The sequence below is a fragment of the Diplotaxodon limnothrissa genome, linkage group LG20 (genome assembly GCF_057381915.1).
Source record: "Diplotaxodon limnothrissa isolate DT_005_m linkage group LG20, D_limnothrissa_male_GT1.1, whole genome shotgun sequence".
Lineage (NCBI taxonomy): Eukaryota > Metazoa > Chordata > Actinopteri > Cichliformes > Cichlidae > Diplotaxodon > Diplotaxodon limnothrissa.
This window is the reverse complement of record NC_140615.1, coordinates 37,365,516-37,387,461: the sequence shown is the minus strand read 5'-3', so window position 1 is coordinate 37,387,461 and position 21,946 is coordinate 37,365,516. Positions and strand designations below refer to the sequence as shown.

The following is a 21,946-nucleotide window of genomic DNA, read 5'->3' as shown; positions in this document are numbered from 1 at the left end:
ATGGAGGACAATGAACTACACAGGATCAGTAAGGAGGAAGTGGAGATGTCTAAGAAAGAGGGCACTGGCAAGGACAAGTGCAGAGGAGGCATAGTGGATATATTAGACAAAGGATGCTGACTATGGAGATGTAAGAAGGAGGAAAAGACCCCAGAGAGGATTCGTGAATGCTGTGAAGGAGGACGTGCAGAGGTTTGGTGTGGCAGAGGAGGATGCTGGGGATAGGGTCAGATGGATGCTGTGGCGAGCCCTAAAGAGCGCAGCCAAAAGAAGAAGAACCAACACGATTGTGCCCAGGATGTCATTTCAACTTCATCCCACTGGTGCTGTGACTGAATCGGTCCATATTGACTCTCTGCTCACATGCCAGGTGAAAGCTCAAGGTTTTTCTTGGAGACGATCAGCAGGATCTTCTTTCATGGCCCCTAAAGCTGCATGTGAATGTTTGACCTGTCTGTGCTGACAGCGCTTTAACACGAAACAGAGCAGAAAGCCACGCTTTGTGCGTGATCGGAGGAATCTAAGGCTGCAAAGCAGGGCGTGGCATGTGACTGCACAGAGACTGACAGTTTGACATAAAAGAGTGGTGCTGCTGCTCTGTCCTCCCCGTGGCTGCACAGTACACTGTGTCAGCGGCATAATTCACAAATCACTGATCAAACATGGATTCTGATAATTATAACTGAGATAAATCACATGATAACAAATTTAGATGCTTTCAGATAAAGCCTCCATGTTCGTACCAGAACATTTCAGGGTTTTGTCCAATCATTTCATAAAAAACGACCTTCTTTGTGTGTACGATACAAAAGAAAATGTGACTCACTTCCACTTCACCCAAATCACAGAGCTCATGATCTATTTTGCTCCTGAGTATTTCTGCATCTGTCAGGCTGCATAGTCAGAGGACGAACACCACCTCAACTATAGATTTTCAGCTCATCAGCAGCATGTATATGTTACTGTGAAGCCTTACGTGTGCTTTATTTTGGGTTCAGCAAGATGTCGTTTAACCTTTTTTCTTTAAAAAAAGCACAAGTTTATTTTTAATGGTTTTAACACTACATTAAATGATGTATGTTGATATGCAGCACATTAGCCAACGACATCAGGCTCTTACAAATCTGAATAGAGTTCCAGTTTTGTGATGTCACAGAAGCTCAGACTGACGTTAGGTGTGAGCATCAGTGGTCTGATGGTTCGTTAACAACCTGAGAAATCAGTCTGCTGTCAGTCAGACGTTTGGTCCTATTTTTACTGACTAAGAAAGCCAGGCTACCACGATGAAACTTACCTGTTTATCCAAAACGTGAGCCAGTCCCACCGACTCCTCTGTTGAAATGCCCAAATTAACATGTTGGTCTCCTGCTACAAAACACAGTTTTGGTTCTGGGTATGTTGGAAGTTGTTTTTGTTGTTGACTCTTCCTGGACTTAGAAGGGAAATCGGCTCTAAGCTGTCTGACAGACCTCGGCTCAGCTGGAGTCTCTTTCCAGCTGTGTTTGTGTTGTTGGTGCCTTTTTGGAGCAGTTTAAAACTCTGATATTTAATCAGTGTGACTAAATAGCATCTGGCAGCAGCTTTGTATCGTTTACCTGAAATAGAAAACTGATGCTAAGTCTTTGCACTAAAGCTGTGGAAAGTGTTTTTCCAGGCTAATTCTCATAGCGTGTCCTTAAGGCACTTGACATGTGACTTCATGTATAATAATACTTGTAAAATGAAAATGATATGGGACAGGATGATGTGTGAAATGATTTTCCTGCTGCCCAAATCGTTTGATTTTGCAGCATCTTTGTTTTTCATTGTTGTATTTTGCACACCCGCCTTTTTCCAACCACAGACGAGTCACAGCCATTTTTAGCTGTCCAGCGTGGATATTTTCATGAATGTTTATAAAGTTATATTGTCTTTTTACCATATTTCAGTTACAAGTTTTTAATGCCAGAAGTTTGGCTTGATTAATATCTTTCCAACTATACCAAAGGCAAAAACACACGCTCAGTTCGCCTTTGTGAGCAAATAACAGTGGTGTTCCTGAGACCAGCAGCACAAATGAACCGGGTTGTGTGTTGCCAGGTTGCACTGACAGATGGGTATAAACTGTATTTAGTGTGTGGACCGTGTTTCTGGCAACACGACAAACACGTAAGACTTACTAATATGTGTTTACCAATTATTTTTTTAAAAAGTCAGAGATTCTGGGAGATTCCTGAGGAAACAGCTGGGATGCATGGTCTTAAAGAAACGGGAAAAATCGGGGGAAATGTGTGTGTTGCACTTTATGGTTTATGTGCCAATAAGCTGTTAATAATACTGTGAGCACAGTGCATGTTACCATGTAGACGAATGAATCGACTTGAAGAGCAGACTGAGTGACCTTTGACCTTTGATGCTTCATGTTCATTTGAGTATTTAAGCAAACAAAGAATAAACCTATCGGTGAACAGGCCGTGAAGTTACAGAACAGATTTGTAGCATCAATGGACGATTCAGCATCCCATCCTGAAGATTTGGATAATCGTTCATCAATGAATGGGGCGGAGCCTCAAACTGCACCATTAATGCAGACTTGGCATCCGATCCTGAAGATCTGCGTAATCTGGGCTTGAGCTTTGCACTAATCTGAAAGTTAAAGGCCCTCAGAGAAGAGTATTGGATCTTTACAGGTTTAAATGTATTTGACACTGTGGTCAGTGATGCAGCCTTTTCAGATCATTATTGTGTCGTGTTTAAAATCACTGGTAAAGATGAAGTTATCAACGTATCAGTGACAATACCTGTCCACAGTTTATTGAGGCTTATATACCTCCATCATCTTTGCTTTTGGATTCTGCTGATGATCTTGTAAATGGTTTTTACCTTAGTCTGCTCACTGTTATGGATACTGTTGCTCCAATTAAGACCAAAATTATCCGTGGAGGGAAAAGATCAATGATTTAATGGTTAGAACTCAGAACAGGAAGTGCAGACAGGCTGAATGTAGGTGGAGGAAAACTAAAGTGCAGGCTCATTACAATATTAATAAAGACATCTTCAGATTTATAATCAAAAGTAAAAAATGGGCATGACAGTCCTTTTTCTCAAAGATCATCAATAACAATGTCAATAACACTCGTGTTTTATTTAGTTTATTGATAGACTAACAAAAACTTTGCCACCACTTCCTTCTGAGTTATCGTCTAATAAACCATGTAATGATTTTTGCAGCATTTTTTACTGAGAAAATACAAAAGACAAGTCAACCAGTTGGTGTTTCCATTTCAAGAGACATAGTAATAACATAATAACTTAATAATAAACCTTTAAACCTCATATCTTTGACAGAAATTGCTAAATAGATGAAATCTACAACTTTCTCCTTTGATATATTGCCCACTAATACTACAGATAGATAATACATCTCTGCAATCACAGCATTTTACTAAGACCCTGAAAAATGCAGTAATAAAACCTCTTTTAAAAAAGTCCAACTTGGATGTCTCAGTAATTAGTAATTACCAGCTGATATCTAAATTAACGTTTTTGGCAAAGGTTATTGAGACGGTTGTTTACCAGCAAATTCCCTCAGAACAATCTTCTCAGTGTCTGGATTCTGACCACATCATAGCGCTGACACCACTCTTATCACAGTTTTATTCAGCGTAATAGTGATGCATCAAAAGTTACAGTCATAGCAGTGCTTCATCTCAGTGCTGCTTGATAGGCTGGAGAAACGGGTGGGACTCTCAGGAACTGCGCTTAATTGGTTTGAATTTTATTTGACAAATTCAGATTTTTTTTGTCATTTTACAACCATAATTCTGACCAAATAAAGGTCACGTGTGGGTTCCTCAGGGTTCTGTTGTTGGACTGCTTCCTTTTAATATTTATATGCTTTCTTTAGCTCAGATTATGGAGCTCAGTGTTGGGAAGGTTGCTTTTAAAATGTATTCCACTACAGATTACAGAATGAGAGTAACATACGTTTGTGGAATAAAACAAAGAGTGTATTATTTGAAATCAGGATTAAAACCTTTTTTTCTGTAGCTTTTACATAAAATATAAACTTTATTGTATTTATTGCATTTTTGTTTCGTCCTAATGCTTTTATCTTTTCGTCTCTGAACGTTGAGCAGCTTTTGTATGAAAGATGCTGTATAAATAAATTTGACTCTCTTGTATCATCTACTTTAAAAGACAGCAGGCTGAGTATCAGACTTGTTTTTATCTTTATAGCCTAGTTTGACATTTTGCATTGCAGTGACTCGCGCTCTGATGATCAAACTTTGGTGGACCCAGATTCACCAAGCCTTCCTCATGTGACACTTGTTTTCTCTTGTTGCATGCTAACTGTGATTTTGTGCTGAGAATGACGAATGTCTGCATTCTGCAGAGTTTTGCACTTTGAGACTGAAAACTGAGTCAAAGCATCACAAACAGCAGAGAGCGACGGATAGATGAAGGGAGGGGAGAGAGATCAGTCTGTGTTACTGTCAAAGTGCAGTGGAGCGCGACACACTTCTCCAGGGTACAGCACATCACTCTCTGACTGCTCTGTGAGCGTGTGTGTGTGTGTGTGTGTGTGTGTGTGTGTGTGTGTGTGTGTGTGTGAGAGAGACCTCATGCCTTGTACTGAGAGAGTAAAGACTCCAGTGCTGGTCCAGAGGTTACGGGGGGCTGAATCCTGACCTAGATGCCGCCTCTCTGTAACTTCGCTGCATCTTAACTTTCACATGTGACGTTCCAACACAAGGCTGCACCGTTACACGGGGGTTTTGTTATCACTTGGCTTTAGCCGACCTAATGACTGCCTGTCCTTCGGAGCGTGAGTGGTCCTTTTATGCTCTGACTGGACAGGACGATCCACTCTGGACAGAGTGAGCTTGCTTGATCTTATTTGTTGTATTTTAATAAATAAAATGGTATACAGCACTGAAAAAGCTAATTCTAAATTAAATAATTGGGAATTAATAAAGAAACTTCTCATATTTAAAATCTGTATGATCAGGTCTCATTTTATCCTAAGTTAAAGTTAAACCTTGATTTGACTGATAACATCGTTGCTGTTATTTTTCAAAATCATATCTTCATTAATTAATTTGTAAAAATGAGATATTGTGATCAGCCTGATCTCCAGACTTGTGTTATTTTCAAGGTCTAGCCAAACAAAATCTCAGCCAATGTTTCTCCTTCAGAAACGAGCAGCAGAGAATATTTACTGAGTCGAAGCTTTTTCATTATTATCTCAAATCTTCCCAGTCTGGCGTCTCAGTGTTTATCGTGCGTCTCTGGTACAGCTGGCCTTATTTGTATGTGAGTCACTCAACTGAAATCTTTCTCGATTTTTCAGTGAACTCGTCTTTGTTCCATTTATAAACTCAGACCTCCGTTATGCTGGTTTCAGTTCTATTGAACTCTCCATCATTCAGCCTTTCACGTCTAACACTTCCTTATTTAGGGAAGCGTTCAATAGTTTGCAGCATTACTTGTTGATTTTCACAGTTTTTCTTAATAGCATAATTAAAACAACAAAGGCAAATCTTTTTGTCTTTTACTGTGTGAATTCATTTGCATCCATATAGAGAAAAGTCATCTGAAGGGGCTTTATAGACTGAGGTACCCGACACTGTTAGTGCAGGGCTCGCTGAGCAGAGGAGCCAAATGCAAGACCCCGGAGGCAAAGAGACTAAAATTCTTTGACCAGGCAGAGGTCGTGCACGGGTCAGCTAGCAGAGCAAACAATTCCAGCAAGGGGCAGGCAAAAGAGAGAATCCAAAAAGGCCGTGCACAAGATCATCAGGAACATGAGGAATGCTTAAAGCACTGGGAACTGCCGGAAAACCAAACCTTTAAAAAGATGAGGGGATCGGGCAAAGGAACAAAGAGAAGCAGGGGGAGACACAGCTGATTGGCTGACTGGGAACAGGTGTGGCTAATTAAACAGGTGATGGCAGGGCTGAAAAAATAAGGGAAAACTGTCAAAGGAATACTACAAGAATACTCAGGAACCAAAGATTACAAAATAAAATAGGACTGATTTATAATGATTGGATCTCCTGTGAGCCAGCAGCTGGGGATGGTGGGGAGGAAGAACGTGCTTTTAACAGGAGATCTTTAGTAGAACCGGGGTCAGGGAGAGGCAGTTATCTGCTTTTAAACTTGAAGGGAAAGAAAAGAGAAAAGATGAGCGTGCAGTAGAGGGAGAGGCGTTTTTTCCTTCTCGACTTTCTGTGTTTGTAGTTTAGTTTCAGGGCATTTAAATTCAGCACAACTCTGTCACGCTCACCTATAGACCGCATGCATCCAAAGACATACACAGTCGTGTTAATGCAGCCTGCATTAACACTCTCTGTTTATAAGGTCTATGCTAACTGTTCTGAACATCGGTGCTGTCAGTGTATTCATAGTGAGTTTGCATGGTTGTTGGAGAAAATGTGATATCGTGACAGCTCTACAGAGGCATGGTTAGCATAAAAATTTCTGTGTGACTGAGGATAGACTCAAACTCGCTGAAGGAAGTTTTGCTTCAGTTCACCCCTGACTACAACCTAAACATACCTAATGAAATAAAAGAGAAGAATAAACTCCTAACTCAGCAAAATAGAAGAAATAGAGGATTACACAGAGATGCCACCCACCTCTACCAAACCTGGACTGTTGCATTTTTGGGCAGATATCAGTTAACATCCTACACACAGGCTGAGTGACTAGTTTGCTTGCTGGCTGGAGGTGGAAAGAGGAGAGCCCACAGGAGCTGGAGGGAAGCCAGCGTTCAAGCGTCAGGCCTGCAGCAAGCTAAAACAGCAACCAATCAGCCGAGCTCACCTGCATCCCACAGATATGAAAGCAGGGTCATCCTGGAGGTAGAGCGAGATCAGCATGAACATGCACAGGAGCCTGGACAGCAGTACCAGTGTGTTTACACGATCTATTCATCACCCAGTGGTTTTATTTGTCTGGTGTAATAACTATTCCAGTTTACATGAATACTGCATGGAGCCTTCTGAGACACAGCTGATGGTGTCATAGAGGGTCATGGGTCAGAGGCTTTATATTCAATAAACATCTGTTTCCATTAAAAAACACACTCACAGTAAACACAGTAAACACAGTACTAAAGGAAAAACTTTGCTGCAGTTCCAAACTTTTCTCTTTTGTTATCCAACTTATGCAAAATGGCTCGTTTTTTTATATAAAGACAGTGTGAATCATTTGCCACTTTATGTAACGCAATTGTAGTCAGGCATGCCAAACAGTTGGATCAAAAGCACTGACTGACCTTGTATTGGAGGCCAAACTCCCACTTTGCCTCTGTGTCTTTATGCAGCCTATCTGCTTTATCACTACTCCACGAAATACTGCGATGTTTCACGGCAGAAACCTCGGGTGGCTGAAAATATAAATAATGGTTTATAGAAGGAACCAAATTACTGATGTTCATTTCCACCTTTTCTTAAGCTTGCAGTGCTTTCATGTTTTTTTGGTCTTTAGGCTAAAACTCGTGAACCTGCTCACCACCGACACCGAGAGGAGCTTCACTACGTGGACGAGTATGGCCAGCCGGTCGCTGTGCAGGTCGAAGCTAAAAGGGGGCATGGTCACAGGAGGCGAAGGTCCCATTGTGCAATTGAGTGCAGCGTCCCCACCGAGAGACACTGGGAGGCCCTGAGAGCCATGGGGCTGATGGAGGGAGAGGAAAGTCAGGGAGACGGCTACACTGCAGGGTACGTACTCCTGTCGTATTCTGACAGCATCATTTTTGTGATTTAAGTAAAAAACATTTCAGTTTTCTTTACTTTTAAGGAGCCAAGATCTGACTTGATAACCAAGTCAGCGCCCCAACCCCATACGTTCATGACAATAGAGAAATTTGTGTTTTTCACAGTATGAGAGACTTTTATAGAGAAGGAAAAGAATTAAATGGTGCAAAGTTTGGAACCTAGGTCCGATTTTGGGAATAAGGTGTTTGCAAACTGGATAAGATGTTGGCCGTAGGACTAAAAGATGGCAAGAGGGTGAGTTGAAAGTTTGAAGCTAAACTAAGGAAAGTGGAAATGAACTTCTTTACGTTTCTTGAAGATGTTTTCACCTCTTATCCGAATCATTATCAGCAGAGGTTTCAGGTGAAACCATTGTGAGTCCCTGCGTCACGCTATCATGTAACTTATTGAGACCAACAGACACAAGATGTGAGTGGAAGTTAAGGCGCCTGGGAAGGGATCTCAAAACTGGATTATAGGTGGCAGACAGTTGGATATTTTGTATCACATTTTCACAAATAGATATCAAATTGAAAACAAATGGTTAGATATCTTTTTGTTATTCTCAAGGAAATAAAACTAATCTGGTTGTAGATATCTATCTGAACTCTAAGAATAAGTTTATACATGGTGTGGAAGGCCTTCCCAGCAGTGGACATGGATGGCTTAGTTGAAAGAAACCATCTGAACAACGGCCATCCTTGAACAGAAGGGCGTGGCTTACGACACCAACTGTCTGCCACCTATAATCCAATTTCGAGATCCCTTCCCAGGCGACTTAACACCCACTCACCCTGATAATGGTTTCACCCGGTCTCTGCTGATAATGAGCCACACCCTTTTTCACACCTCATGATCAGTTAATGGGTCAACGAGCCTCTCAAGGGAGATCTCCCACTAGGGCTTAAAATCTGGGACTCTCCACCATTTGGTCTTAGAACTGGTGAAGCTTTTCAGATGAGAGATGAAACATCCAGTTGCTTTTCATTCCAAGCTCCTTAGTTTACCATGACCTGGATGACTGAGAACCTACACGGACAACTAAAGTAAACTTTCACCACAAAGCAGATAATGTGGGTTCGGGATCAAGGATGAGAACACGTATCATAAAAACTTTTAGAAAAGTTTTGGGGATGAGCTGACGTGTAACGACTGCAACGAAAAACACCAAAATAAATCCTATGCCTCTGTTTGCATGATATGTCAGATTGAAGGACAATGTGTCTTTTTTACTTGAGGGTTTGGGGCAAATTGAGTTTGCAAGATCAGCACGATGCTCCATCAAGTGTCTCTCTCATGGCCATGGAAGGTTGTTCTCCTGAAGTACCTGTCTGCTTAGAACATGAAGACTATACATGTATTGTTTTTATTTAAGCAGGTATATATGACACTTTTACTGGAGCGTCCTACATTCTTATTGAATTCCTCTTCCTCATAAAATATAAAGTGACCTGATCTCTTTCACTACACAGGCCTTATTATGGTCACATGACTGTGTCACCTGACCTATACTCTCCCAATGGTCACATGATGATGCCACCTGATGCCTACCCACCCAATGGATACCTCCCCAGATCATCAAATGACCAGCACCCAGGCAACAACTACCTGCCCAGTGTGTCCTACAGCTTAGACCACCTGGACAGACTGGACTACCGGGTAACTTGTTTTTGTTTACAACACCATTTTATTCTGAAATATCACTTGAATGTGTTCGTCTAAAATATGACGCTAGCTGCGATCTTTCCAGATTGTTCCATAAATCGGCCCTTAAAAACATCTGACTGAACTCCTCTTCAAGGTCACGTCTGGGAGACTTTCAGCACTAAAGTTAACTCATGACCCTCTCCAATGAAGACACACTAGTTTCCTTTCTCACCTTTGTTTCTATTTCAGGGCCAAGAAATGTTGCACTACCAGCCTAACTCTGAGAGCTGTCTGATTGGCTGTTACGGTGCAGAAGAGGTGGACCCGACAATTTTTCCCAGACAGGTAACTGGTTTCAGTATCAAGGCTATGCCCTCTTCTCAGACCTATCCCTGTCTCTGTTATACTGTTTCTCTAACTATTCCATTTTTTATTAGTAAATGTTGCAGTTATGGAGCATTTGCAGCATATTTTGCAGTTTGATTTGGAAAAAAAACCTCAGTTTAAATTCTTTTATTTTCTCTTTAGTCGGACTATCGTCAGCCCTGGAGGTCTGAACGTCCTCTTGGCTACCTTCCCCTCAGTGAGCTTGACAGCGGGTTAGGCTGTGGCCCCGACAGCCCACACAACCGGATAGCGCTCTCCGAAGCTGAGACAGATGCCATGTCATCACTGCCTGGCCACACCCCTTCCTCTCAAGGATCCTCCTCTTCCTCAGAGTCCCTAATCTCCTCCGAACCCAGCGACTCAGGCTTCCACAGTGTCAGCACTGGGGAGCACAGACGGCTACACAAGATTCACGGAGGCCACACTCACCGGCAAGCTCACCATCTTCGTTCAGGCCACTCCCCTCGTGAGCAGAGAGGACGCTGGGATTTGGAGTCGATTCCTGAGACGACTCCGATGACCCAACCTGGAGTACCAAAAGCATCCCATTGCTCTGTGGGTAACAGCACGACCACAACAGTTCACTTCCACAGAGCTGAGAGGAGTCCCACTTTACCTCGTCACCGTTCACCACCCTCACCCTCTATCGGTTAGTAAAACACAGTAAAATAATTGTGAAAATCTCCACTTTTAGTCATTTTAATTTGTCTGTCCACACCTATGTCTGATCTGTCAAAGTTTTGAGCTATGGCTTCATCACAGTCCAACCAGAGGTCAAAGTGACTTTAGCGTCGGGTGTCTTTTCTTCTTATCCCTGTTTTCCTGAAAAACATAACTACATCAACACAGAATTATCAGGTTTACACCCTCCAATCAAATAGCTAAATTTGCGTCTGAAAATTAAGGCAGGGACAAAGCTTCAGTTCCTTGAACGATCACTTGAGGCGGCTCCAACAGCTCATGTTAAAATGCCCAACTCTACAGCATCACAAAGGTAGGTTAACAGCTGGGTAGAGTTTTGTCTATAGATGGATTTCTTCACATAAGCTACACATCAGGTTTAAAATCCATCCATTTAGATACAGCAAAGGCTCAAAGTTAGGGGAGTGGCCACTTTGACAGAGTGCTGACACAGGTAATAGTAGCTGTTAGCTATTCGCTGGACCTCACATTCTAGAATTAATGAGAACAGCCTCTCTGCTGTGTTTGTATCTCCTGCATCGATCGCTGCAGACCATCCAAGAAGTCTACTCTTCAGTGTTGCTGAAGTAAAGACTTTGGTGAAGCATAACTTACCACTGATAAGCACGTATGTTTGCTGGTGTGATGTACCCATAGTCTATGAATCAATCTTGCTCAGCAAGCTGATAATTTGGCCACGCTACCATCTCATTCAAACATAGTCACTTTTAGTAGATGGACAAAGTGCTAACAGAAACCAATCTGCAATGTCACGGTGGCTAAATCCCTCTTTTATTCATAAAGTCTCAGACTTTCTCATTGTGAGGGAGAGAAATGCTTAAATGTCTTGACTGAGAGCCAACATTTCAACGTGTAGTTTCCACATTTGCTTGTTTATATAACAAACCGTGCACTGCATCGTGGTATTGTTGTGCTGACTTTCTAGCAAAATAGCATTAAGTCACCAGCTCAGTGTCTCGGATCCTTAATGCACCACGACCTGACAAACTTGCGTCTCACCTCATATGTTTATAATCCAGGTTCAGGTGAGTGTTTCTGGGGTTGTAGGACAGAGATGCCCGTCAAGCATATTTCAGTATATCCAAAAACACTCTTGCAGACACATATCTAACGCCTAATCACAGCTTTCTTTGAACAGGTTGTCGTACAGAGCCTTGTCAGCGGAGGGCGCTATGGTTGGAGCAGCAGCAGCACAGAGGAGGCGGGACTGTAGAGGGTCCAGGTAGGAGTCGAACAATAACAGATTTGAGTGAAGGACAGCGACGGCGCAGGGCGAGCCATCCCAACATGACAGATCCAAACACAGCCCAGACAAACCAGCCAGACACAACCAGCAATGCACTGGGGCCCAGGAGCAGGGCCAGCTATCCCAACAACTGTCACCCTGCTAGTCATCTGAGCATAGACAAAACGAGTCTGACCAATCATCAGAACACAATGAGAAACAGCCCGGGCTCGAACCGCAGCAGGGAGGAGGACTCGCTCTCTAAGAGCCCTGGATCCGGCTCCAGTGGCATGTCAGACTGGCGTGGCATTCAGACCCTCGGGAACCGCCCTGGCAGGCCAAAGGGCACGTGCAGTCCTTTCTACAGCACTCTTGGAGCGCCGCAACGTAGTCCTCGCTCTCCACCCTCACCTCGCTCCAGACTGTCCAATCAGAGGTCAGTCAGGAATCAGCTGCTCAGGGCCCGAGCGTACCGTCTGGCCAGGGAACGCAGTGAGGTCACCACAGACGAGGAGGTGCGAGGAGAAGGAGGCAGACTAGGGGAGGAGGAAGGAGACGATGGACGGTTGGCAGGGCGATACTGGAGCCGGACGGAAAGAAGACGCCACCTGGCGCTGTCACGCCAACACCGAGAGAGGAGAGGAGGTGGGGAGGAGCAAACTGGGGGCATTCAGGGGTCACTGTCATCTCAGACGGTGCTGGAACTGAGCCACATGAAGCAGAACCGACTGAGGAACAGCAAGCTGCTCGATGATTGGACAACGGTGGAGGAGCTGTTGACTCACGGGACTCGAGTGGAGAGCGACAGCCAGCTTTGTCCCAGCCCACTGCTGTCGGTCACTACTGTCTGATGGGAACGCAATACGTCATCGTTTACTGATCACACTGAACAAAACCTCCAAGATCACTCAGACCCAGATTCATTAAATGTGTGTGTTGGAAACAGCAAACTTCATGGTCACTCACGCCTCAGTTACACATAGAAATCACATTTTAAATATATTTCAAAACAAAACTTTGTGTATTGGGACACAATTTGCAAGATTTGCCAACATAAATCTCACTGAATATCCTTTTAAGTCCTCATAAAGAGAAAAATTAAGACAAAAGTTTACACCTTTCAGTAATCAGTTCTCCAAGGTACGCTGCCATTCAAAGAAATATATAACTCTGAACGTTAGATTACAAATCCATATATCTGGGATTAAAATACCAAGAATTATATACGTTTTTTCGGGAAGATTACCTTCCTCTCTTTGCTCCATTCATGTTTTTTAAAGGTTTAATGGCCACGATACACTGTCATAATATTTCATAAATTCTACTATAGCTACTCTATCTGAAAGAACCGTAGAAGATAAGCTGATGTTGACTTGCAGGGACTAAAGTTTGAACATTTCCGTCACACCGAGTAAAGACGTAAAGGAAAAAACTTCTGAGCTAAAATTCTACTCAGACATCCAAATGGTTTCTGGTGACCCACTAAGAATTAGAGCTTGGGTTTGGCGACGCTTCAGCTTGATGCTAAACAAGCACATTTCAGAAACTAGAAAAAGGCGAAAACCCACCCAGAACCCTAAATGGGTCTCCAGTTTCCCGGCGGAAGTTAAGAGGTTACATTAGACTCACATCACACTCTCAGTGAATCTGGATCTCAGCTGTGTTATTTAATATCTGATAGGTAGTTCTGACTCATTTGATGATGCGTCAGAGCTCTTCAAATGCATCTGGGTTTATAAAAACAACCGAAGAGCAGAAAAAAAGCGTGGTCAGATCCAAAACGGGGGCTCAGAGGGAGAAAGCTCTCTGCAGAAAAGGCTAAATGAACACAAATGTTGATGATCATTCCAGTCCTGGAGACGGTCAGCCTTCCTGAGCTCAGTTTCAGCAACACAACCATCTGCAGAGAGCCTCTAATCAAGGGCCTGCTATAAAAATGACTCTCTGCTGTTTTGAACGAGTAAATAGACTCTAAAGAGCTGCATGAGCTTCAAACTCTTAACTCGCACGATGAACTGGTCAGATCCTTCACACACCAGACCGCCTGCGACCGGCATCAAATATCACACCACTGGATGTGTTGCCTTGTGGAAACGTGTCTCTGCTCCTTTTCTAGTTGACCGCCTTTGTTTCTGTGCCATAAAATGTCAAAGTCGACTGTGTGAAGCAACAAAACTGCTCGCTCTAAGCTTGTTAGAGGATTTCTGCACCTTTATGATCAAACAGCCTCTAAATTCTCTAAGATGCTGTTTCAACACACCGTCGTTTCACTGGCGTATCCTGGGTGGTTTACCGTTTTAATCTCCACGCACTCCCACAGACTCGGAGTGTAAATAAATGCGGCGCCATCGAGAGGCCTCGCAAGTCTCTGTGCAGCGCTGTGTTCAGCTGAATCTCCACTTCGCACACTTCTCACATTTGGTTCTCCAGTCCCGATGATTCATCTATAAATTGATGATGAATATTATGATTTTTGAAGCTGCAGTGCAGAACACATCCTGGTGTCAGAGTGTCGGATTTGTTGATTTTCTTTCTCTCGTATGACATTCTTGCAGAGTTAAGTCCAAAATCCTAATGTTCTGTGTTTCAAATACGTGGGTCAGACATGGAAATCAAACAGGACAGATGTATCATATCTACCGTAGCCCTGAGAGCGCTCCACTGATAACAAATCTGTCAGTGCGCAGTTACTTTGGTAAATATGGAGATCACGATTATTTAACACAATTACTGACTGACTTTGGACAACTTTATATTTAAGGACAAATACAAACAACAGCAGGCCGTCCACACCACGTATGAACTTCTCAAATCCAGGTTCGTTTTATTCCGTTAACAAAAAGATGTCTATGACATTATTTTCAATTTGATATTTTTTTGTGAAGACTTGATACAAAATATCCAATTTGGCTCTTTGTTCAACACTAAAGAATACAAATGAAAACCCCACATCCAATAACACCTTCATGCTCATCCATCTGTATGTTTTTCAGTAATCCTAACATTCAAACTGAACCAGTTATTTATTTATTGTTTGTAAAAGTCATTATTTGAAAACAACCTTTTGAATTTTTAAACATAACTCAAATTTAAATATAATGAAATAATGAAAGTAAAGTTTATTTTCCTGGTAAACGCCTGTCTGAGTACTGAGTTATATTTTTAACACACAAACAATTATTTTTTTTATGTAGCGTACCAAAAGCATAAAACATTTGTCCCTCAGAAATCCTGCGGCTTCATCGTCATCCATCAGTTTATCAAATAAATTCTTTCTGTGTAACATGGGACAAAGAAAAGTAACAAATCCACACAGAGGCCACATGCAGCACATGGTTGGGAATTTTGGGAATGTTGGGAGTTTTGCATAGAAATTATTACGATTGTACTTCAGTTTCAAATGTTATAAAGCAAAATCTCCAAATCTGCCAGCACACCTGAGATAACACCTTGTGACCTCACAGGTGTCCAGTTAACCAGGATACCCATTTTCCCTTGTTTCTCAGAGAGCGTAGGGGGCGCTCACGAGTTATTCCATAATCAGTGGAGCTCTATGTAGATGAAGAAAAAGACCAGTTCTACTGGAGAAAGCATTTTTCTTTGGCGAGTTTCCATGATGTTCTTAAAAGACGTCTTTGAGCCAACAGATTTACTTTTATTTATTTATTTTATTTTTTCAAGAGTTTTACAGTTTTGTGTTGCAGTAAATCTGAGAAAGCTTTACAGCTTTTGAAGTGGGACGCAACCAGTAGCTTCTTATATACAAATGGAAGTTTCCATTGTTGTTAAGCTACGCTTCCCACAGCCATCGAGAAAGTACGCCCCGTCCTTAAACGACCGATGCATAATTTAGAAAAAATAAAAATCAAAGGAGAGATAAAAGAGTCGTTTCATATCAAATCTGGCATATTATCAGTGTTGTGTTAGAAATACTAAAATAAAAATAGCCTTTTTGTCTTTAAACGGGTGTAAATAAACGTGTTAGCTGTTGAGCTTCATTTACACATATTCAGGATTGGCTCACGATCGCCCCCTACTGCTCACCTGGCTGGATTCCTGGTGGAAATACCAGGAAGTAGACTCTTCTAGACTGGCTCTATTTCTAATCTTTTAGCCGGGCCTAGCTAAGCTAACTACATTCTGGCAATAATTTCATAACCATTAGAGACATGAGAGAACTATCAGTCTTATCACACAGGAGGCAAAAACACTATATTCTTGTGAGCTGTTGCATCTGAAATCTGTGAAAACACAACACTGATGATACTACACAAACACAGTACATGAATGAGTACAGGTACATATCACTACACGTCAGCTGTTAGCTGCAAATTCAGTCTAATTATTGTACTTTTAATTCTGTAAACGCGTAATTGAGACTTTGTTCCAGCCTGTCAGATTATCAGTGATGACGTTCAGGTAGATTTTCAGATCAGAGAGGATGATTAAATATCAAGATATCAAGGTTTCTGTTATCTTGTCACAAGGGCTGCTGTGAGCCAATATGACTGCAGGCACCTTTGAAGGAAGCTGGTGGTTTCAACAATCTAAGAAATGTTTATCAGGGTTAAATGTTATGATTTAATAATGTGTCATAATCTAACTGTTCAATGCAATTTTGTTAAATATGAGAAAATGTCTGTTTATTTTCATATTTCATGGGAAGATTTGGAAGAAAGTGAGTTTCAAAGGTTGGTCCTGTCAAACGAATATATCTGAGGGTTTTTTCTAAGCAGTGTGTGTGTGTGTGTGTGTGTGTGTGTGTGTGTGTGTGTGTGTGTGTGAAGAAGAGTGAATTTGCTGGTTTGTTGGCAGTGATTATCCAAAGATAACAGGGTAACTTTGGTTTGTGGACAATCTAGAATATCTCTGTACCGTGTAAAAGTATATTTTATAATCATAGTAGTTTTCTATACTTTATCCTTTATTTTGCCTTGAATAGATTACTTCTGCTTTACACCAACATCCTGCTGTGCTAGTGTGTGTACATACATGTTAGCGTATTGAGTGTTGCATATACAAGCGCTAATATTACAGTCAAAGCCTAGCATGCTAACACCTGATTAGCACAGAACAAGTGTTTCATTGATTGCCTAAACTGCTGTTTGTGCTAAAACTGTCGTCCTGTGTTTGTTTTTCTTTTTTGTGTGTGTGTGTGGGGGGGGGGGAGTTACAGCCTGGGCTTTTATTTGGATCGGACATCTGACAGGCAGCGCTAATAATTAAAATTGTTAAGCTAAAGCAGAGCCAAAAACTGGACATGCTTGGGATTGCTACAGGTACTTATCTTGTGAATTTTAATAACAATAAGAATTTAATTAAATATGTAAATAATTTGTTAATACTTAGCTAGTGTCAATGCCAGTTTGTCCAGAACCTCCGAGGCCGGACGAAAGTCTGTCTCCAAACTTCTTCCAGACCAAAGAGAATCCTAAAAAGGGAAGATAAGTTTGCTAACTGTGATTCCTTAAAGCTTCTTGAGATTTTGCCAACTCCAGTCAGCTGAGCTTTTGCTTTGAACATGAACAACTTTCAAGGAAATTTGCTCTTTCCTTTTTTTCTTGGGTTCAGATGATCATCAGAGTGGAAGCCTATCTTAGCACGGAAAAGTAAAGAGAAACCAAGTCTGGTGCTCCAGTGCCACTGGTATATTTACTTCTACCTTCATAGTGCTTATCATGGCTGTGTGCAATTCATGAAGATTTCATAGTTTTCAAAAGATGCTGCATCCTTGAAAAACTCTCGGGAGGTCAAAACAAGCTACTTTGCAAAGAGTGCCATTTATTCTCTGAACCCTGCCAGGTCCTCCTGAAACTAGACTAAGTAAAGGACAAGTCTTCACTGTCAAAGGTAAGTACAAAAATCTTACACTGGTTATAGTTACATAATGTTGATCCGTGGTTTTAATTTCAGTCGTGAAATCTTCGTTACATACATATGTAACAAAGTGGCAAATAACAGAAATAAATATTCCTGCTTTGACTGTGAAATTAAAACCACAGGTTTAATTATGTAACTATAACCAGTGTAAGATTTTTGTACTTACCTTTGACAGTGAAGACTTGTCCTTTACTTAGGCTAGTTTTAGTCGACTAAACATTATTGGATCATCTTAGACTAAATCTGAAGTTGACTAAAATATAAAGTGTAAAAATGTAAAAGTTGCTGCACACAGTTTACGAAGCGTTAAATTTACTCTTCTCTTCCTCCCAAGCTTTGACATGTTGTCGGAGCATGTGAGCGTAATCCCGCCCCCCAGATCAAACTGTGCACGTCTAACTCCGCTGCACAACATGTAGTCACTATTCATCAACAAAAGTGTCAATAAATTTCAATCTAGTTTTTGTCAAAATTAACAAAATGAACACAGACGTTGAGCCATCTGTTTTCAGCATGGGATGATCGGACACGTTAAGCTTCTAGATTAGAAGTTAGGAGTTACTAGAAAACTCCAAACACAGACGAGCATGTAAATTAGAAATTTGTGGTTTTAATTCTTTTCTCTTCCGCGTAGTGTCAGCCATGTTTGTCACCGAGGACAGGTTTTAGATCAGACGCCATGGTGCCACAGGCAGCGCACAGTAACCGCTGAACAAAAAGCAGTTCCATCAAGAAACCATGAGCGTGGTAACTTTAGAGGTCGTTTCAGGGTTGTTAGCGATGTCCTGGTTCCAGTCTCAAAAGAAAAGAGAAATGAGCAAATTTCCACAAATGTTTGACCGTTTATTTAGTGGCTATTGGTGAATTCTTTTAAACACAAAGTATGCTTCAGCACATTTTGAGGATTGCGGTTAGAGAGTAAATGACCCTTCATGTTCTTCAGGTTGTGCGAATCTGTTCATGCATCTTCGCCGATTTTGTGTGCAATAATCTGAGGTCGTGTTGCCAAACTTCTCACTGCAGTCTGTGGCAGGTTGATTCTGAGGGACTGCATCCTTCTGCACAACTGCACTGTAACGCCTGGTGCTCAGGTCGTGTCTGCGTGACGTCAGGAAGCGAGTTTATGTGTGATGAACTACTGACGAGACGGTGTCGATTATTTTTTCAGATTGTGTTTTCATGAACCCTGTGACCTCACAAATGTGACAGAAAATCTGAATCATGATGTCTGTGAAACTGTTGCAGCTGTGAGAGATTTCTGCTGGTTTGATCGATCACCCAGAACTCCTGTAAAGAAATGTCAGTAAACTGTGAACATTTAAACATGCGTGTTGTGAGTTGTGTGTCTTTAAGTTTTAAGTGAATAGTGTGGACAAATGTTTTGGACGTGGCCTTTTCCTCTGGGGCGAACCAGGTTTAGATGATATGTTGATGAGCTGGACCCTGCTCTCTGCTGCCCATCTTTATGTTTGCAGTCAAATACAGAAACACAACTAATTTCTTATGATGAGTTGCAGGTGGGAGGAGTTACGAGTTTTCCAATTCTCCCTAAATGAGAACCTATCCGGTCTTTAAGTGATGACGTGATGAATCCTGCTTCCGGGCCCAAAGTAGTCTGCATTTAATAAGGCTGTTGTGTTTTTAACATGCTTTAATGTTTTGTATCTTGTTCTATTTAATCTCAACAAGCCCCTAAAAACAGTCAGTGATCACAGTCGGCCTCTCTAGGTTTTTATTACCGCTAATCATTTTAAAGCTTAGTTTTTAAAACCTTACAGCCCAGCCCATGCAGCAGTATATGAATGACTAACCTCGTATTGTGGATGGATTATCTCAGTTGTTCTCCCGACTGAAGTTTGGCCCGTTTACAGCTTCCTGCCATGCGATTGCATTTGTCCCTAACCATCGGGAACCCTCATGTTAACTTTTATCCAGTGGGAAAAAGTTAGTTTTCGTCCTCCAGCTTCACTGTTTATGCTAACGTAGCTGTGTCGCTAGCAATCACATAGCACGTCATTATATACCAGCTAGCCCAACTTCAGTAACACTACAAATGTCACTGCTGTTTACCTTCCTGTCTTCATTTATGTCAAAGTGATAGCAGAGCTGTACGTTTGAATTTGTTTCAGAAATCTCTCAGTCAGAACATGGTATGAAATGTTTAGGTGTAAACTAGCGAGCTAACTTCCTGCTAACTTCTAACTCCATTAAATTTCATAAATTCAGTTTTCATGGATGTTAAACTTAATTGTTACACCTGGTAAAGCAGCAACGCTGATCATTTTATTACAGATGAAACGATTTAGACAGTTTTTAACTCTGTGATGCCGCAGTGATCGTTAGACTTAGGGCCCTGCAGCAGAGTTTGGGCCCAGGCATGGCTAATGATGTCAGACTTGAAGACTGGATTCCATCCTGTTCCTCTTTTCCTTATTTTCTGACACAGATAGATAAGCCTGCTTTGTCTCATAGCAGAGTCTCAAGAGGATGGAGGAAACCATGGGGGGATGTACAGACCTCTACAGGATAGGCAACAGCACCCTGACTGAATCAGGGCTTGGACCCAGCGTCAGACCCTATGATGGCCCTCTTTTTCACTATGGGAATGACCTTAGCATAACCTACTACAGCAGCACCAAAGACCCGATGTCTGGGTATTTAACATGTGATTACCAAGCAGGGATCTGTAGTTTGTCAGATCTGTCTCACCTGTAACACCTGGTTTTAGTGACCAGTGTTGGTCAAGTTACTTGAAAAAGTAATCAGTAACTAATTACTGATTACTTCCCCCCAAAAGTAATCCTGTTACTTTACTGATTACTTATTTTTGAAAGCAATTAGTTACTTAGTTACTTTTTAACAACACGATTTACACCCTGAATAGGTAATGAAGCGACAAATCAATCCCAATTCTACTTTTTCTGCATAATCATCATATAAAATGTAATCAAATGGAAAAGTCTCTTTTTAAAACTTGTTTTATTAGTTTTAATCTTTTAACTTTATGCATCAAGCAAATATTAAATTATCTGCAACATTCTCTGACTGGAAGAAATTAATTTAACATTTAAACCTATTTTCTGCACATTCCAGCACATAAAATAAAAGTTTTTTGTGTTTACACTCACTCTTTCAAATAGATGCAAGTAAAACACAGCAGAAACTAAATAACATCAAAGACTCAGCGGTCCTGTTGCTCTATTTTCACCTGTAAAGCAGGAGTGAGGCAGGCGGAGGTTTGCCCTGGTGCAGGTGTGTCACAGCCGTCATGTCAGTGAAGTTTAGGGTTTTTTAGCTGTAAAAAGAAGTTTTCTTCGAACAGCGGACGCTAATGTTTTTGTCACTTTTTACGGAATCAAACTCAAAGTAAGGTCGGTACTTCCACGCTTTAAACGCTGCACGCTCATACTCTCTCCCGCACGCGATATATGATCCATTGTTGATCTGCACACAGCTTTTGCCACAAATGTCGCACTCGCTTACGTCACTGTCATGAGACACTCTCGCAAAAAAAAAAATCACGGTTTTAGTAACGCAGTAACGCAGCGTGCTCACGGGAAAGTAACCGTAATCTAATTACCTTTTTGCATTAGTAATCCCTTACTTTAGTCATTACTTGAAAAAAGTAATCGGATTACTGCCCATCTCTGTTAGTAACAAAGGTGAAAACGCTCAGCTCAAGGCTTTACAAGCAAGCTTTGCTGAACACGATGAGCTCATTTCTTTGTGCCGTCTTCAAGCACAGCTCACAGGCACAGTAAGGATTTCTTCCAACGGTGAGTAATGCAAAGCCACACTGTGAATTTCTAGAATGAAAACATAAAGCTTTGAGCGAAGAAGCCCCACAGACCTGTTGTTCAAACCTTCCGTTTATGAAGGGCAACCAATCAGAAACAGAGTAGAACTACAGGAGCTGGAAGGGAGCTAAAATGATTTGTTTCCCACTGAGGATCAGCAGCTCTCGTCCCGGGACAAACATGAGGATTGGAAACTGACCACAAAGAGCCTCTTTAGTCTGAAGCAGACCAGTGAAACCCTTTCTGTACCAAATGAGTTATTTCCATGACAGCCAGCGCTCAGCTTCACACAGTCACAGGTGTCACTGAGATTTCTTTCATTTTCCCCTCATTCGTTGCGAGGCGAGAAAAAAAACTAGCTGTGACCGCGCTCCGAGTTCGGACGTGACGCTTTCCATCGACGGCCATGTTGGCGCTTCTTTCCTGCTCTGACCGTTGCCATAGCAACTGGTGTTTCCACAGAAGCTGAGCTCTCAGCTCTTGGCCTTGTCACCATGGTAATGTTTCGCACAGGCCTGATTTACAGCTTACAGTCGTCAGCTGTGCAGAGAAAAGCAGCAGCGAGC

At 41.8% G+C, this 21,946-nt stretch overlaps 1 protein-coding gene across 1 annotated transcript; it reads left to right on the top strand.

Annotated features, from left to right (window-relative positions):
- LOC146611431 (uncharacterized) lies at positions 1-12,554 on the top strand. The gene is made up of 6 exons (XM_085345613.1): positions 1-93; positions 7,474-7,706; positions 9,215-9,401; positions 9,639-9,734; positions 9,918-10,425; positions 11,617-12,554. Exons 1-6 carry the CDS (start codon positions 1-3, stop codon positions 12,552-12,554), a joined length of 2,055 nt encoding a protein of 684 aa, XP_085201739.1.
- The last annotated feature ends 9,392 nt before the right edge of the window (positions 12,555-21,946 follow it).